This window comes from Bufo gargarizans, chromosome 1 (genome assembly GCF_014858855.1).
Source record: "Bufo gargarizans isolate SCDJY-AF-19 chromosome 1, ASM1485885v1, whole genome shotgun sequence".
Classification (NCBI taxonomy): Eukaryota; Metazoa; Chordata; class Amphibia; order Anura; family Bufonidae; genus Bufo; species Bufo gargarizans.
In genome coordinates, this window is record NC_058080.1 from 296,500,953 (window position 1) to 296,518,853 (window position 17,901).

The 17,901-nt window shown below is 46.1% G+C and overlaps 1 protein-coding gene across 1 annotated transcript; it reads left to right on the forward strand.

Annotated features, from left to right (window-relative positions):
• The first annotated feature begins 15,688 nt into the window (after positions 1-15,688).
• Positions 15,689-17,403, forward strand: LOC122927360 (thymosin beta-b-like). Its single transcript, XM_044279138.1, has 3 exons — positions 15,689-15,802; positions 15,926-16,035; positions 17,176-17,403. Exons 2-3 carry the CDS (start codon positions 15,936-15,938, stop codon positions 17,199-17,201), a joined length of 126 nt encoding a protein of 41 aa, XP_044135073.1. The 5' UTR covers positions 15,689-15,802; positions 15,926-15,935; the 3' UTR covers positions 17,202-17,403.
• Positions 17,404-17,901: the final 498 nt, after the last annotated feature.

A 17,901-nucleotide genomic window follows, 5' to 3' on the forward strand; every position in this document is an offset into this window, starting at 1 on the left:
TCGTGGCTCTAAACAACCACACTTCAGACTATTCAGCATATACTCATGTCTCCCTCATGTTCTCTTTGGCCTTTCTTGTTATGTGGCTGTGTTTTGGCTGGTGGAGCGCATATGCGTTCCACCAGCCGATCATGTGATCAACACTTCCGGTTTCCTGCTTTGACCGGAGTTTAATATATTCACACACTGACGACAGTTCCTGCTGCACAGGTGAACATAGTTACAATCTTATTTTACACCCTATATTAACTGACGCCCCAACACACAGTCCTTTACCCCTGAGGAAGCCGGATTGCTCCAGCGACACGCGTTGGGCGCTTGTTATGTTTCCAGGTCCACTGCACCAGCTGGCTATGTAGGTTTGGCTCTTGATATTGGACCCTATGTCAGTCTGTCTGCATTTTCAATTCTAGTGGTCTTACCTTACCTTACATTTGCTACATGTGATTTATTGTATTATTGTATATGCTGGTTGATTACACATATATTCAGATGTGATAAACTCAGTGGACCTGTATGTGTCGGTTACATATATTTTATTGCATACCGCACTTTGTTCCATATTGTATACAATTTTTAATGCGTGTGTGTTGTTGTGTCTAAATAAACTTTATATATATTTTTGTATCCCTTTATGGTTGGATGTGCATTTATGGGGTGGCTCTTTTTGACTCTCTCTTGGGTCAGATAATTTGTCATATGTTTTTATTCCACCCTTTGCACTCCTGACAGTATTTGGTGTGCCGCCTGTCTCTTTAAACTTAGGTTACGAGCTGTGCGGCGTAGAGGGGAGGGAAGAGGAGTACCCTTCCAGTAGGGGGAGGGAGGAGTGGTGACCCCTAGCTCGCCTGGCACCCCTGACGTCCCTAGACGGGCTGCTCACCGTACGCCGATCACGTGCCTTGTCCCTGGATTACCCTGAAATAAGGTAGTGAATAGGGAGGGGGGAGCACTAGTCTTCACCACTAACACCTAGGGTAACAACAGGGAAAGGACAAACACCACAAACAATCCCCGAAGGGAGACAACAACAACAGGAGAGAACCGAAGATCCAACAGCTCCAGTTCCAACGGCTCCACAGCAACAGTTGTCCACCTGAGGTCAGAATAGAAGATCTGGAAGGAAGGTCTATATCTGGCAACAAGGAAGGCAGAAAGGGAGAATATACAGTAGCTGGAAGTGGCTGACAGAACAGCTGAATGGTAAAGCTACAGATTCTTATAAATGGGACAAAAAGGATCGCAAACCTAAGCAGGAAAACCTGGACCGGAATCTATTCTCACCACTAGGTCATGGAGTGATCTCTTGAGAAACCGAGCGCGTAGTCACCCGCTGTGACCTTCTAATCCCAGGAACAACAGGGTCAGCGATAGGTCGTGATACCCTTGTGACAGTTCTACTGAGTGAATTATCCATGACATGGCTTTCCATCAATGGTTTGTGTATGTCTCTTTTGCTACCATCTGTAGTTTTTTTTTTATTAAGCAGAAGCCTTTTAAAAAAACAATGATATAAGGTCTGATAATTCAGCCATATGATGGAATCATGAATAAATATTCAATTATGGGTTACATAAAATACTCTAAATACTCTTCACACCTACTTTTGTTTATGGTGGAGGGGGGGGGGGGGTTTGGATAGAAAAAAGCTTTACAATACACTGTTTTGTATATATATATTTTTTATCTAGAGTTTTATTTTGAGGAAAGTATGTGTCCCCTTGGGATCTCACTTCTTCTGGAGAGCTGTATGCATTGATTAAAAAAAAAAAAAAAGCTGTTAAACACAAACACACATTCCACATGCGTTTTATTTGAAGCAGCAATAAAACCCAAGGCAGGCCTATATGAAAAAATACCAGGTAATGAGGGAAAAATGCTGGCATTGTGGTTTCTGTGATTTGAAAAAAAGAGTTTTATTTTTTTTTAACAAAAAAGCCACTGAACCATAAAAATGCAACTCAAGGGGGCAAAAAACGGCCTGCGTATATCTCATAGGCTTCCATGCTAACATGTGTAACTGGCATTTTTTGCTTTAAAATGCAGCAAAAAAATTCCTCAAAAACACCCCAAAAACCTAAATGGTTTGTCGCAAGGTACGATGCGGTCACACACACACACACATCGTACTGCTAGGCTGTGTAGGGGGTAACGGGCAGGACCTGAAATCAGCCTGTGTGCTCCTCCTACACAGCCCACCAGGTACTGTGTGAGTATTTAGATTTTTAAATGTATTAAAAGATGTGGCACTACTAATAGAGGGACACAATGTGGGCACAACTACTGAAAGGGGGCACAATGTAGGCACAACTACTGAAAGGGGGCACAATGTAGGCACAACTACTGAAAGGGGGCACAACTACTGAAAGGGGGCACAATGTAGGCACTACTACTGAAAGGGGGCACAATGTAGGCACAACTACTGAAAGGGGGCACAATGTAGGCACAACTACTAAAAGGGGGCACAATGTAGGCACAACTACTAAAAGGGGGCACAATGTAGGCACAACTACTAAAAGGGGGCACAATGTAGGCACAACTACTAAAAGGGGGCACAATGTAGGCACAACTACTAAAAGGGGGCACAATGTAGGCACAACTACTAAAAGGGGGCACAATGTAGGCACAACTACTAAAAGGGGGCACAATGTAGGCACAACTACTAAAAGGGGGCACAATGTAGGCATAACTACTAAAAGGGGGCACAATGTAGGCATAACTACTAAAAGGGGGCACAATGTGGGTGTAACTACTGTGAGGTGATACAATGTGGGCATAACTACTGTGCAGGGGCATGATCTGGGCATAACTACTGAAAGGGCAAAATGTGGGTATTACTACTGAAATGGGACACAATGTGGGCATCAACACATAAAGGGGCACAATGTGGGCATAACTACTGTGAGGGGGCACAATGTAGACATAACTACTGAAAGAGGGCAAAATGTGGGCATTACTACTGAAAAGGGACACAATGTGGGCATAACTACTAAAATGGTGGGGCATAATGTGGTCATAACTACTGAAAGGGGGGGGGGGGGGACGGCCTGCGTATATCTCATAGGCTTCCATGCTAACATGTGTAACTGGCATTTTTTGCTTTAAAATTCAGCAAAAAAATTCCTCAAAAACACCCCAAAAACCTAAATGGTTTGTCGCAAGGTACGATGCGGTCACACACACACACACATCGTACTGCTAGGCTGTGTAGGGGGTAACGGGCAGGACCTGAAATCAGCCTGTGTGCTCCTCCTACACAGCCCACCAGGTACTGTGTGAGTATTTAGATTTTTAAATGTATTAAAAGATGTGGCACTACTAATAGAGGGACACAATGTGGGCACAACTACTGAAAGGGGGCACAATGTAGGCACAACTACTGAAAGGGGGCACAATGTAGGCACAACTACTGAAAGGGGGCACAACTACTGAAAGGGGGCACAATGTAGGCACTACTACTGAAAGGGGGCACAATGTAGGCACAACTACTGAAAGGGGGCACAATGTAGGCACAACTACTAAAAGGGGGCACAATGTAGGCACAACTACTAAAAGGGGGCACAATGTAGGCACAACTACTAAAAGGGGGCACAATGTAGGCACAACTACTAAAAGGGGGCACAATGTAGGCACAACTACTAAAAGGGGGCACAATGTAGGCACAACTACTAAAAGGGGGCACAATGTAGGCACAACTACTAAAAGGGGGCACAATGTAGGCACAACTACTAAAAGGGGGCACAATGTAGGCACAACTACTAAAAGGGGGCACAATGTAGGCACAACTACTAAAAGGGGGCACAATGTAGGCACAACTACTAAAAGGGGGCACAATGTAGGCACAACTACTAAAAGGGGGCACAATGTAGGCACAACTACTAAAAGGGGGCAGAATGTAGGCACAACTACTAAAAGGGGGCACAATGTAGGCATAACTACTAAAAGGGGGCACAATGTGGGTGTAACTACTGTGAGGTGATACAATGTGGGCATAACTACTGTGCAGGGGCATGATCTGGGCATAACTACTGAAAGGGCAAAATGTGGGCATTACTACTGAAATGGGACACAATGTGGGCATCAACACATAAAGGGGCACAATGTGGGCATAACTACTGTGAGGGGGCACAATGTAGACATAACTACTGAAAGAGGGCAAAATGTGGGCATTACTACTGAAAAGGGACACAATGTGGGCATAACTACTAAAATGGGGGGGCATAATGTGGTCATAACTACTGAAAGGGGGGAGGGGCAAAAAACGGCCTGCGTATATCTCATAGGCTTCCATGCTAACATGTGTAACTGGCATTTTTTGCTTTAAAATGCAGCAAAAAAAATCCTCAAAAACACCCCAAAAACCTAAATGGTTTGTCGCAAGGTACGATGCGGTCACACACACACACACATCGTACTGCTAGGCTGTGTAGGGGGTAACGGGCAGGACCTGAAATCAGCCTGTGTGCTCCTCCTACACAGCCCACCAGGTACTGTGTGAGTATTTAGATTTTTAAATGTATTAAAAGATGTGGCACTACTAATAGAGGGACACAATGTGGGCACAACTACTGAAAGGGGGCACAATGTAGGCACAACTACTGAAAGGGGGCACAATGTAGGCACAACTACTGAAAGGGGGCACAACTACTGAAAGGGGGCACAATGTAGGCACTACTACTAAAAGGGGGCACAATGTAGGCACAACTACTAAAAGGGGGCACAATGTAGGCATAACTACTAAAAGGGGGCACAATGTGGGTGTAACTACTGTGAGGTGATACAATGTGGGCATAACTACTGTGCAGGGGCATGATCTGGGCATAACTACTGAAAGGGCAAAATGTGGGCATTACTACTGAAATGGGACACAATGTGGGCATCAACACATAAAGGGGGCACAATGTGGGCATAACTACTGTGAGGGGGCACAATGTAGACATAACTACTGAAAGAGGGCAAAATGTGGGCATTACTACTGAAAAGGGACACAATGTGGGCATAACTACTAAAATGGGGGGGCATAATGTGGTCATAACTACTGAAAGGGGGGGGGGCACAGTGTGAACATTACTACTGTGTGGGGGCACAAGGGGACTGGATGGGATTGGGCTGTTTTAGCTGCATAGGGAGCCCTACTCCCTATTTCACTGACCTTTCAACACTTCTGACAGGACTATATGGTGAAGGAAGAACAAGGCAAACATACCTTGTGTGGTGGTCATGCAGATTGCATGACAAAGAAATCAAAGTTTTAACCCCTCCGACCTCAATGCAGCAACCTCAATTGCCCAGGAGGTGTCCAGTCAGTGGGTTCTGCACTGAAAGCGTCCCAGCCCCTTCCTTACGAGTGACGGCTCTACCATCCAATCAGGAGACTGCTAAGGCCAGTATTGAGCAAAGGGGAGGTGTTTAAAAGCATTCAGCACGACACAGGAAGGGAGCACCCTGGGGACCTTTGTGGTCACAGCACCAAGGGTATAAGAACTTAGATATGCCTTTCATGTAGCCTGCATGACCATCACACAAGCTAAGTTTGCCTTGATTTCCCCATCATTTATATAGTGCTGTTAGCAGTTTTGAGACGTCATAACTGATGACAGACTCCCATTAACCAAATGTCAGCACCCAGGTGGCTCAGGCTGGAAAAAACCTGTGGCCTGCACCGCAGACGGCAGCGTGGAATGGGAATCAGGTGAGTATATTTTTTTTACCAATTGAAGAGCGTTAGGGTCTATCTGATTTGGAACAGGTGCGGACCCATTCATTTTCAATGGGGCCGGAATGTGCTGTCCGCATGCACATTTGCAGATCCGCACTTCCGTTCTGCAAAATTGCGGACAAGAAAAGGCATTTTCTATGAGAGCAAAATGCAGAACACACATTGCCGGTGTCCGTGTTTTGCGGATCCGCAAAACACATACGGACGTGTGAATGGACCCTTACTGTGCCACTATTGGAAGCACTCAAGGGGGCATTACTGAGGGGACTTACTGGGTGCATATTTAATACTTGGGGCACAATATGGGCATAACTACTGAAAGCAGGGCACAATGTGGGCAGAACTGAAAGTGGGCATTATGTGGGCATAATTAGTAAAAGGGGGCACAGTTTGCGTCTAAATACTGAAAGGAGCACACTATGGGCATAACTACTGAAAGGGGGACACAATGTGGGCATAACTACAGAAAGGGGGACACAATGTGGGCATGACTACAGAAAGGGGGACATAATGTAGGTATAACTACTGAAAGAGGGCACAATATGGTCATAACTACTTAAAGGGGGGCGTAGTGGGGGGGGCATTACTGCTGTGTGGGGGGACTAAGTAGACTGGGTGGGATTGGGCTTGTCTAGATATGCATTAGGTGGATTTAGAAGTGTGGCTTAGTATTATAAAATGTGTTGCAGTGCTCTATGCACGCAAGTGCTATTGTCCTTCCTTGTCACTTTCAAAAGTAGGGAGGTATGCTACAACTCCTAGCATGTCCAGGCCATTATTATGGGATATCAGAGGAAAATTCAGAGAGGGAGTATGAGAGGAGATGACTACAAAACCTAGCGTGTTCAGGTCATAATTATGGGATATCAGAGGACAATTCATACAAAGTGTATAAGAGGAGAGGACTACAACTTTCAAGGTTTCTCAGTCTCACCAAATCTCCACTGCTGAACTCTGCCCCCGCCTGCCATCATCACAAGTTCTTACCACTTCTCTCCACTGCTGAGCCCCGGCCAACAGCAGAGACAAAGTTATCTTCATTATGCCAGTTTTGTAATGCAAGTGAAGCCAGAAATCTATAGCTCAGAGCTGTCGTACCTTTCTGTCTAGGTGCATGTATGGTTGCCACCCGGCCAGTAACTCACCGGCCAAGCCGTTAATTTAGTGCCCCTGCCAGTGCCGGTAATTTTTTCAATAATAATTGCCGGTATTTTCCTATAAGGACTGTTACTAATGAGCGCTTCCATTGTGGTGCACTCAATAGTACAGCCTTTAACTACCGCCCCTCCCCCCTTTTCTGTTAAGAAGAAGAAAAAAAAAAAGTGAACTCACCTCTGTTTAATAGCGTCGCTGTGAACATTCGCTGCTTACTGGATGTGCAGGTCAGAACCCGTGAAATGTTGTGGCGCTATCAAATGGATGAGGCGAGTTCTTCTATTTTTTTGCACAGGGAAGAGAAGGGGGCATCACAATTACTGGAGGGCGCTAATGGGGGCAGTACTACTACTGGGTCCTGGGGGGCACTACTATTACTGGGGGGCACTAATGGGGACATTACTATTACTGGGGCCTGGGGGGCACTAATGGAGGCATTACTTTTACTAGGGGCACTGATGGAGGCATTAATTCTGTGGGGAACTAATGGAGGCATTACTATTACTGGGGGCACTAATGGGGGCATTATTAATTCTTGGGGGAACTAATGGAGGCATTACTATTACTGGGGGCACTAATGGGGGCATTATTAATTCTGGGGGGAACTAATTTGAGAATTAATATTGGGGGGCCATAAACCCCACTATTCTGCTAGTGGTGCTTGAACTACGTGGGTTCCTTGTACCATATTTTGGGGATGTGCCCCAGTATCACCCCGTTTTGGGAAGTGGTGAGGATAGTGGCTAAGTCTTTTTTTTGGATCTCCTGTACTGCTAGACCCAAAGGTCTATCTGCTTAACTTACCACCACCGGGGCTGAATAAGTGCTCCTCCAAGCTGTTCCTCTCTATGTACTGCAGCAAAATCCTTGATTGCCAAATCCTGGAAGCAGACTACCCCTCCTACTAAGTCCAAGCTGCTGGCCGGCATCCCTTAACAACGCTGTGGAACAATTCCAAGCAATCTGCTACCCTGGGACTCCTACTCGACATGCCCCTAGTGATCTATCATCCCCCTCTTCCACCCTTGCCCTCACTTCCCCCATGAGTACTTGTGTTAAATCTTTGGTTATAGCTATGGGATCTGTACTGCTGCATAAGCTGATTCTCTACCTCTTCCCATCTCAGTGGTCCGCTGAGTGCCACTGCACAAGCTATGATGTACCATTTTTTGTTCTTTGTTCTGTATCATTGAAAATTTTTATGTTATGTACTAATACAAATCTACAGTTTAAAAAAATATTGGGGGGCAATAATGGGGCATTATTAATTTTGGGGGCACTAATAGAGGCATTACTATTACTGGGGGCCCTAATGGGGGCATTATTAATTCTGGGGGCACTAATGGGGGATTATTAATTATGTAGGGCACTAAATAGAAGCATTACTATTACTGGGAGCACTAATTATTATTATTTATTATTAAAGCGCCATTCATTCCATAGCACTGTACATATGAAAAGGGTGCACATACATAATACAGACAATTGGAGGCATTACTATTACTAGGGACACTAATGGAGGCATTATTCATTCTGGGGGGGCACTAATGGTGACATTACTATTACCAGGGGCACTAATTGGGGGAATTATCAATTCTGGGGGGGACATTATCCATGCTGGGGGGCACTAATGGATGCATTAATATTACTGGGAGGCACTGGTATTATCATCAGCAGAAAAACTGGCATGGGTTTCCATGGCCGATCAGCTGCATGCAAGCCTTATATCACCCGTCACAATGCCAAGTGTCAGAGTGATGTAAAGCACACCACCACTGGACTCTGTAGCTGTGTAAACATGTTCTATGGAGTGATAAATCTCACTTCTTTATCTGGCAGTCTAAAAGACAGGTCTGAGTTTGGCGAATTCCATGAGAACGTTACCTGGACTGCATTGTGCCAACTGTAAAGTTTGGTGGAGGAGGGATAATGTGATGCAGTTGTTTTTCATGGCTTGGCCAAGACATCTTAGTTCCAGTGATGGGAAATCTTGATGCTTCAGCTCACTAAGGCCTCTTTCACACGAGTGTGACGGATTGGCTCTGGATGTGTTCAGGGTGCGTTTAGTGAAACTCGCACCATTTTGCAAGCAAGTTCAGTCAGTTTACAAACATCCCTCAGGGCTCTTTCACACCTGCGTTCTTGTCTTCCGGCATAGAGTTCCGTTGTCGGTGCTCTATGCCGGAAGAATCCTGATCAGGATTATCCCCATGCATTCTGAATGGAGAGAAATCTATTCAGGATGCATCAGGATGTCTTAAGTTCCGGACCAGAACGTTTTTTGGCCGGAGAAAATACCGCAGCACGCTGCGCTTTTTGCTCCGGCCAAAAATCCTGAACACTTGCCGCAAGGCCGGATCCGGAATTAATACCCATTGAAAGGCATTAATCCGGATCCGGCCTTAAGCTAAACGTCGTTTCGGCGCATTACCGGATCCAACGTTTAGCTTTTTCTGAATGGTTACCATGGCTGCCAGGAAGCTCCATCATGGCACATAACAGGTAGAATTTAGTGTTAGGTTCCCATCTTACAGAGATCGCCTTGACGTTTGGCAGACGAGCCCAAATAATTTTGTACAAAATGTATTTGCCAAGAATCTCAAATTTACTTAATATGCATAGCATTAGTATTAGAATACTTTGTTGTACTTTATTTGGTTTGCAGAGTGCTGCTGCATTGTATTTTTTTTCTTTGACTATGTGTAGAGCACCCTTTTTTCTGTTGTATAGTATTTGGGGTGATTGGGGAGCACAGCAGCACAGTATTGGGGGTGGCAGCAGGATTGCACTATTGGTGTACCAGGATGAGGAGTTTGTGTTGAGAAGGTGGGAGGAATGATAGAAAAGTGGGGAACTATGTCAGTGTGGCAATCTCTGCAGAGAGAGGACGTGACTGAAAGAGGTTGTCATAGCAGTTTGGTCTGAATCAGTGGTGGATCCAGAGCCTGGTCTCGGGAGGGGCACTTCCAGAGTATTTTCTGTCCACCGCCACAAAACAATGGAGCTTATAGAACAGATTACACAGTGTAGCGGTATACTGTATATTGTGTGGCACAGTGTAGGCTATATCTGTATAACAAACATATTTCACATGAAAACTTACTATTACTTGGCTTGGCCCTTGGGGATCTCGGACGTCGCTTCCACACTTTGGCCGGGGGCTCAGCGGAGCTGATGTTGTGCTTTATCCTAATGAGAAAGATTTCATAACAAGGAATGGAGAAGGGGCAGAGGGATAGCAGAGCAGGGAGAGGCTGGTGCTGCTACTAGGGGGTCGTACCATGGGGGGGAGTAAGAAAGCCCACTATAATGCCCCCCCCCCCTCCCCAGTAGTAATAATTCTCCTTATAAATGTGACCCCCGTGAAAAATACCCCCTTGTAATGCCCCCAGGTGAGCTAATGTCCCCATAATATGCCAGTATAAAATACCCCTATATAGTGCCCCCAGTAAATGCCTAGTGCCCCCATAGTGTACCAGTATAAAATGCTCCAGTAGATGCCCTCAGTGTCCCCGTATAAAATACCCCTTCTTAGTGCCCCCCGTAGATGACCTCATAGTACTCCTCTCCCCCCTTCCCCATAGTACCCACCATAATGTGTCCCAGTATAAAACTGTACTGTACAGAGTCCCCCATATAAAATACCCCTTCTTTGTGGCCTCAGTAGATGCCCCTATAGTGCCCCCAATAATGTGCCAGTAACAAGAGCAACCCCCCCAATCATGTGCCAGCAATAACAGCCCCCCCCATGTGCCAGCAATAACAGGGCCCCCCATGTGCCAGCAATAACAGCCCCCCCCGTGCCTGACATCCATGTCAGCGATGCGATGTAAGGCTGAAAGTAGTGCTGGCTCAGTGCTGTGGTCTGTATCGCATCTCCTCAGTCCACTCCTCCATATGTTATTTAGAGACATCTCGTATTGCATTTGTGTATGTGGTTCTGCTGGGGCAGTATTTTGTATTGCACTGTTGTATGGGGTTCTGCTGGGGCAGTTGTCACGGATAGTGATGAGCGAACTTCTGTTTTAAGTTCGGCGTCTAAAGTTCGGCTTCCGGTTAGCGGAGAATCCCGATATGGATCCCGATATGGATTCTGACTTCCGTTGTGGTCCGTGGTAGCGAAATCAATAATCGGCCATTATTGATTCCGCTACCACGGACCACAACGGAAGTCGGAATCCATATCGGGATTCTCCGCTAACCGGAAGCCGAACTTTAGACGCCGAACTTAAAACAGAAGTTCGCTCATCACTAGTCACGGATGTAGTAGGGGAGAACACCAAAAGACAACAAGACGGAAGGGAAAAGACACTAGGCCTCACCGCTAGGGAAGAAAAAGGGTCACCACCTATGAAACCCTGCTCCTGGCCCTAACTTCTATCCGTATGGGCACCTCTCAATGGTAGAGATGCCCATGCACAGGAACCTAGAAAACCCTGGTGGCCCTCGGATGCCCTAGACATAATGACAGGGAAGAGACAACCCGCTCCTTCCCTGGTGAAGGAACCAGCGTCTCACTGAGACCTAGTAAACAACAGAGGGGGGAGGGGAGGAATACAAAACACAACAAGCGGAACACTGAATGATGGATGATCAGGCCTTCAACTAGAACCACACGCCAGCTCTTCCAACACCAAATGAAATTATGCAGAGCAAGGAGTGATGGGTGAAGTCAAACTAAATAGGGGGAGGTAAAGGTCACATGATCCACACCTGAACAGGAGGTGTGGACATACAAGCAACACAGACAAAGTGAAACCAAAAGATGCTGTCAGATCACTAATGAGCAGATAATCTTTCAGACCTTCTCAAACCTGTCACCAGTGTGACAGCTGTATTTTGTATTGTTGTATGGGGATCAGCAAGGGAAGTATTTTGTATTGCACTGTTGTATGGGGTTGATCTGGGGCAGTATTTTGTATGGGGTTGATCTGGGGCAGTATTTTGTATGGGGTTGATCTGGGGCAGTATTTTGTATGGGGTTCATCTGGGGCAGTATTTTGTATGGGGTTCATCTGGGGCAATATTTTGTATTACATGCTAGTATGCGGTTCTGTGGGCAGTTTTTTGTAGAGCACTATTGTATGGGGTTCTGCTAGGGCAGTATTTTGTATGGGGTTCTGCTAGGGCAGTATTTTGTATGCGGTTCTGTGGGGCAGTATTTTGTATTACATGCTAGTATGCGTTTCTGTGGGGCAGTTTTTTGTAGAGCACTATTGTATGGGTTTCTGCTGGGGCAGTATTTTGTATTGCACAGTTGTATGGGGTTCTGCTGGGGCAGTATTTTGTATTACATGCTAGTATGCGGTTCTGTGGGGCATTATTTTGTATTGCACAGTTGTATGGGGTTCTGCTGGGGCAGTATTTTGTATTGCACTGTTGTATGGGGTTCTGCTGGGGCAGTATTTTGTATTACATGCTAGTATGCGGTTCTGTGGGGCAGTATTTTGTATTACATGCTAGTATGCGGTTCTGTGGGGCAGTATTTTGTTTTGCACAGTTGTATGGGGCTCTGCTGGGCCAGTATTTTGTATTGCACAGTTGTATGGGGTTCTGCTGGGGCAGTATTTTGTATTGCACTGTTGTATGGCGTTCTGCTGGGGTAGTATTTTGTATTACATGCTAGTATGCGGTTCTGTGGGGCAGTATTCTGTATTGCACAGTTGTCTGGGGTTCTGCTGGGGCAGTATTTTGTATTGCACTGTTGTATGAGGTTCTGCTGGGGCAGTATTTTGTATTACATGCTAGTATGCGGTTCTGTTGGGCAGTATTTTGTATTGCACAATTGTATGGGGTTCTGCTGGGGCAGTATTTTGTATTACATGCTAGTATGCTGTTCTGTGGGGCAGTATTTTGTATTGCACAGTTGTATGGGGCTCTGCTGGGCCAGTATTTTGTATTGCACAGTTGTATGGGACTCTGCTGGGCCAGTATTTTGTATTGCACAGTTGTATGGGGTTCTGCTGGGGCAGTATTTTGTATTGCACAGTTGTATGGGGTTCTGCTGGGGCAGTATTTTGTATTGCACTGTTGTATGGCGTTCTGCTGGGGTAGTATTTTGTATTACATGCTAGTATGCGGTTCTGTGGGGCAGTATTCTGTATTGCACAGTTGTCTGGGGTTCTGCTGGGGCAGTATTTTGTATTGCACTGTTGTATGAGGTTCTGCTGGGGCAGTATTTTGTATTACATGCTAGTATGCGGTTCTGTTGGGCAGTATTTTGTATTGCACAATTGTATGGGGTTCTGCTGGGGCAGTATTTTGTATTACATGCTAGTATGCTGTTCTGTGGGGCAGTATTTTGTATTGCACAGTTGTATGGGGTTCTGCTGGGCCAGTATTTTGTATTGCACAGTTGTATGGGGTTCTGCTGGGCCAGTATTTTGTATTGCACAGTTGTATGGGGTTCTGCTGGGGCAGTATTTTGTATTGCACAGTTGTATGGGGTTCTGCTGGGGCAGTATTTTGTATTGCACTGTTGTATGGCGTTCTGCTGGGGTAGTATTTTGTATTACATGCTAGTATGCGGTTCTGTGGGGCAGTATTCTGTATTGCACAGTTGTCTGGGGTTCTGCTGGGGCAGTATTTTGTATTGCACTGTTGTATGAGGTTCTGCTGGGGCAGTATTTTGTATTACATGCTAGTATGCGGTTCTGTTGGGCAGTATTTTGTATTGCACAATTGTATGGGGTTCTGCTGGGGCAGTATTTTGTATTACATGCTAGTATGTGGTTCTGTGGGGCAGTATTTTGTATTGCACAGTTGTATGGGGCTCTGCTGGGCCAGTATTTTGTATTGCACAGTTGTATGGGACTCTGCTGGGCCAGTATTTTGTATTGCACAGTTGTATGGGGATCTGCTGGGGCAGTATTTTGTATTGCACTGTTGTATGGCGTTCTGCTGGGGTAGTATTTTGTATTACATGCTAGTATGCGGTTCTGTGGGGCAGTATTTTGTATTGCACAGTTGTCTGGGGTTCTGCTGGGGCAGTATTTTGTATTACATGCTAGTATGCGGTTCTGTGGGGCAGTATTTTGTATTGCACAGTTGTATGGGGATCTGCTGGGGCAGTATTTTTTATGGGGTTCTGCTGGGGCAGTATTTTGTATTATATGCTAGTATGCGGGTCTGTGGGGCAGTATTCTGTATTGCACAGTTGTATGGGGATCTGCTGGGGCAGTATTTTGTATTGCACTGTTGTATGGGGTTCTGCTGGGGCAGTATTTCGTATTACATGCTAGTATGAGGTTCTGTGGGGCAGTATTTTGTATTACATGCTAGTATGAGGTTCTGTGGGGCAGTGTTTTGTATTGCACAGTTGTATGGGGATCTGCTGGGGCAGTATTTTGTATTACATGCTAGTATGCGGTTCTGTGGGGCAGTGTTTTGTATTACATGCTAGTATGCGGTTCTGTGGGGCAGTATTTTGTATTGCACAGTTGTATGGGGTTCTGCTGGGGCAGTATTTTGTATTACATGCTAGTATGCGGTTCTGTGGGGCAGTATTTTGTATTGCACAGTTGTATGGGGATCTGCTGGGGCAGTATTTTGTATGGGGTTCTGCTGGGGCAGTATTTTGTATTATATGCTAGTATGCGGGTCTGTGGGGCAGTATTCTGTATTGCACAGTTGTATGGGGTTCTGCTGGGGCAGTGTTTTGTATTGCACAGTTGTATGGGGATCTGCTGGGGCAGTATTTTGTATTGCACTGTTGTATGGGGTTCTGCTGGGGCAGTATTTTGTATTACATGCTAGTATGCGGTTCTGTGGGGCAGTGTTTTGTATGGGGTTCTGCTGGGGCAGTATTTTGTATTACATGCTAGTATGCGGTTCTGTGGGGCAGTGTTTTGTATGGGGTTCTGCTGGGGCAGTATTTTGTATTACATGCTAGTATGCGGTTCTGTGGGGCAGTGTTTTGTATTGCACTGTTGTATGGGGTTCTGCTGGGGCAGTATTTTGTATTACATGCTAGTATGCGGTTCTGTGGGGCAGTGTTTTGTATGGGGTTCTGCTGGGGCAGTATTTTGTATTACATGCTAGTATGCGGTTCTGTGGGGCAGTTTTGTATGGGGTTCTGCTGGGGCAGTATTTTGTATTACATGCTAGTATGCGGTTCTGTGGGGCAGTGTTTTGTATTGCACTGTTGTATGGGGTTCTGCTGGGGCAGTATTTTGTATTACATGCTAGTATGCGGTTCTGTGGGGCAGTGTTTTGCGTGCGGTTCGGGATACTGGTGACCCGCCTGAGTCTGGTGGAGCAGCATTTCCACCAGTGTCCACTGTCTGCCAGAAATCACAGAGCAGGCACAGTCCCTGTGGAACAGCAGCTGCTGCTTTCTTGGCACCATTTGTATCCCACCGCAACCCTTTTTATTTGGCTGGAATACTAATACTGCTGGCACACACATGGTGGCAGGGGTACAGCTTCAGTGTATAAATGCCAGGTGACCAGTTCGGAACCCAGCTTTAGTCAGTGTTTATATGCCATCCAGATGCAAAGTGTGAACCCAACCTTAGACATGTATACGGTACCTCACTGAGTTGCAGAGTAACAATGGCGTCTTTTCATGCCTCTCCCTTGGGTGCAGCAGCCTGTGCCTAGTTTGGTACCCAAGCCCCACACTACATCTAGGGTGAGTAGCGGTAAATAACGGCAGCACCGTCACTGCCCGCCATCCCTGCCAGGGAACCCATTGTTCTGCAGCACACACGTGCCCGGTTCCGACCCATCCTTGGGCGTAGGACTGGGCTGCGTCACGTGATGCGCTCTGCCGACAACTTCTTTCTGTCTCGGCCAATGGCAGGCGGCAGTGACGCGGCCGAGGGGCTGGGTCGGGTATATAAATGGGGGCCGGGACCTTCTCCCCATTGTTCATCTCTGTGGACCGAGGGTAGCGGTGTCAGCTTGTGGAGGCGTGTGCGGTGACAGGTGAGCATGGCGGGCGCTGGGGTCAGCCATACTGTGGTAGTGGGTGCGGAGATGCCCTCACCAATGCGTCTTTATAGCGGGGCACAAGGTCCTCATCCTGGCGTTGCGTTTTTTTCTCTGTAGAACACACACCATGGCAGACAAGCCCGATCTTGAAGAAATCGGCAGGTTTGACAAGTCCAAGCTGAAGAAGACTGAGACCAAAGAGAAGAACACACTGCCAACAAAAGAGAGTAAGTCCCTGTTCTCATCTGTGCTAGGAAGGGGCCACAAACCCCTGCAGTCTCCTCCCTGGTGCTGATGATGCTCAGTAAAGATGGCACCCAGGGCTGAATGATTGGCATAGGCGTTTTTCTCCCCGTTTAACATGGGGGGGGGGGGGGGGTAGTAGTACACTGCACTGCACTGCACTCCTTCCTGCAGAGTCCAGCATGGATGGCACTGTAAGGCTTCCATTTAATGTAGAACTATGAGACAAACATCATGATGTGAGCCCACCGTCTCTGTACCTCTTCTAGACACGCCTTGCTTAATCGGTCTCTTCTGATGGCTGTGCCCACTTGAGTATTAAAGGGGTTGTCTCACTTCAGCAAATTACCTTTTATCAAGCAGATAGTCAACACAAGGCACTTGCTCCACATTGCTTCCTTTCCTGGCTGGATGCATTTTTGCATCATGTTATACACTGCCTGTTCCCATGGTTACGCCCACCCTCTAATCAGCAGTGGTTGTGCTTGCACATCATAGGAAAAAGCGCCAACCTCTGTAGTGGCCTGGACTGGAGGAGCGCTCTTAGCCAGCACTCTTTCCTATAGTACAGTGGGCACCACGGCCGCCACTGATGGATTGCAGGGCTGTCATAAAAATGGATGCGAGCAGTGTATAAAGTAATGTAAAAATGAATCCTGCCTGCAAAGGAAGCAATATGGATAATCGCAATACATTAGTAAGTGCTTTCTTCACAGAAAAATTAAATTTTCTGAAGTGAGACAGCCCTTTAATAATAGTATATACAATCAAAATCTGTTGGTGGGACCTGCACCTATCAGAACTGGGCACCCAAAGTGAAGGAGAACACTGCGCATGTGTTGCCATCCTCTGTTCACCACTATGGGAGTTAGTAGCTGAACAGGCACTCTGATTATTATTTTTCATTTTTTATTTTTTTCCTGTCAGCAGTGAATGGAGAGGTGGATGCCCAGCAGGGCTTCCATCCCCTTTGGGCACACCGTTCTAGGTGCTGTTCCCTCGTGTGTCTTATTTGATGCAATATTGATAGGGTATATGATTGATTGCCCCAGATGGGAATGATCCTTCAGGCAGAGGAGAATGTGGTACATTTTATGCTTTATTTTTATTTTTTCCTTTTACAGCAATCGAGCAAGAGAAACAAAACTGAATTATTTGTATAAAACCACAACTAATGGCTTGAAGGAGAAGTGGTCTCGCCGGTGTTGGGAGACTGAAATGCACTGTGAATGAAGAGGTTAATAACCAAACCTGTCTCGGACAAAGAAATGCCAAAAGAAAGGGGATTTTTTGTTTATCTGTCTTCCCTCTTGTCCAGTGTTTGAATGGAATAAAGAATTTGTGCAATAAAACTTTGTGAATTTGTAATTTTTTTTTTTTTTTTTTTTTAACTCTCTGGCTAATTTGCCGGCATTGTAGGTGTGTAGACATCTTCACTGCTTGGGCTGTATGGGGCTACTGCTCTTTCAGGAGATTTATCATTGATATCTGGCCTGTACCTGCTGATGGTGCAGCAATATTCCTCTAATATTCCACATGGGGCTCTCTGCCACAACACCCTTCATGCAACCGAAGACTTGTGACAGAGCAGCCATCCATTGAACTGAATGGGGTTGATGCAACCCTAAACCATTCAGCAGTGTTGGATTTTTATTTATTGCGACATTCGCAGTCTGCAACTTGAGTTGTGCTATAAACCCCCTCCATTCATTCTCCTGGCTGGTCTGCTACTCAACAATCGTGGGTCAAATGACTGGTATTGTTGCCATGATCGCTGTGAAGGCTATTAGATTAGGGCAAATTTAAAGGGGTTGTCTCATCATGGACAATGGGGGCATATCGCTAGGCTA

Coding starts and splice junctions, on each gene's coding strand:
- LOC122927360 (XM_044279138.1), top strand. CDS start 15,936: ATGGCAGACAAGCCCGATCTTGAAGAAATCGGCAGGTTTGACAAGTCC. Junction 16,036..17,175: donor CACACTGCCAACAAAAGAGA/GTAAGTCCCTGT, acceptor TTCCTTTTACAG/CAATCGAGCAAGAGAAACAA.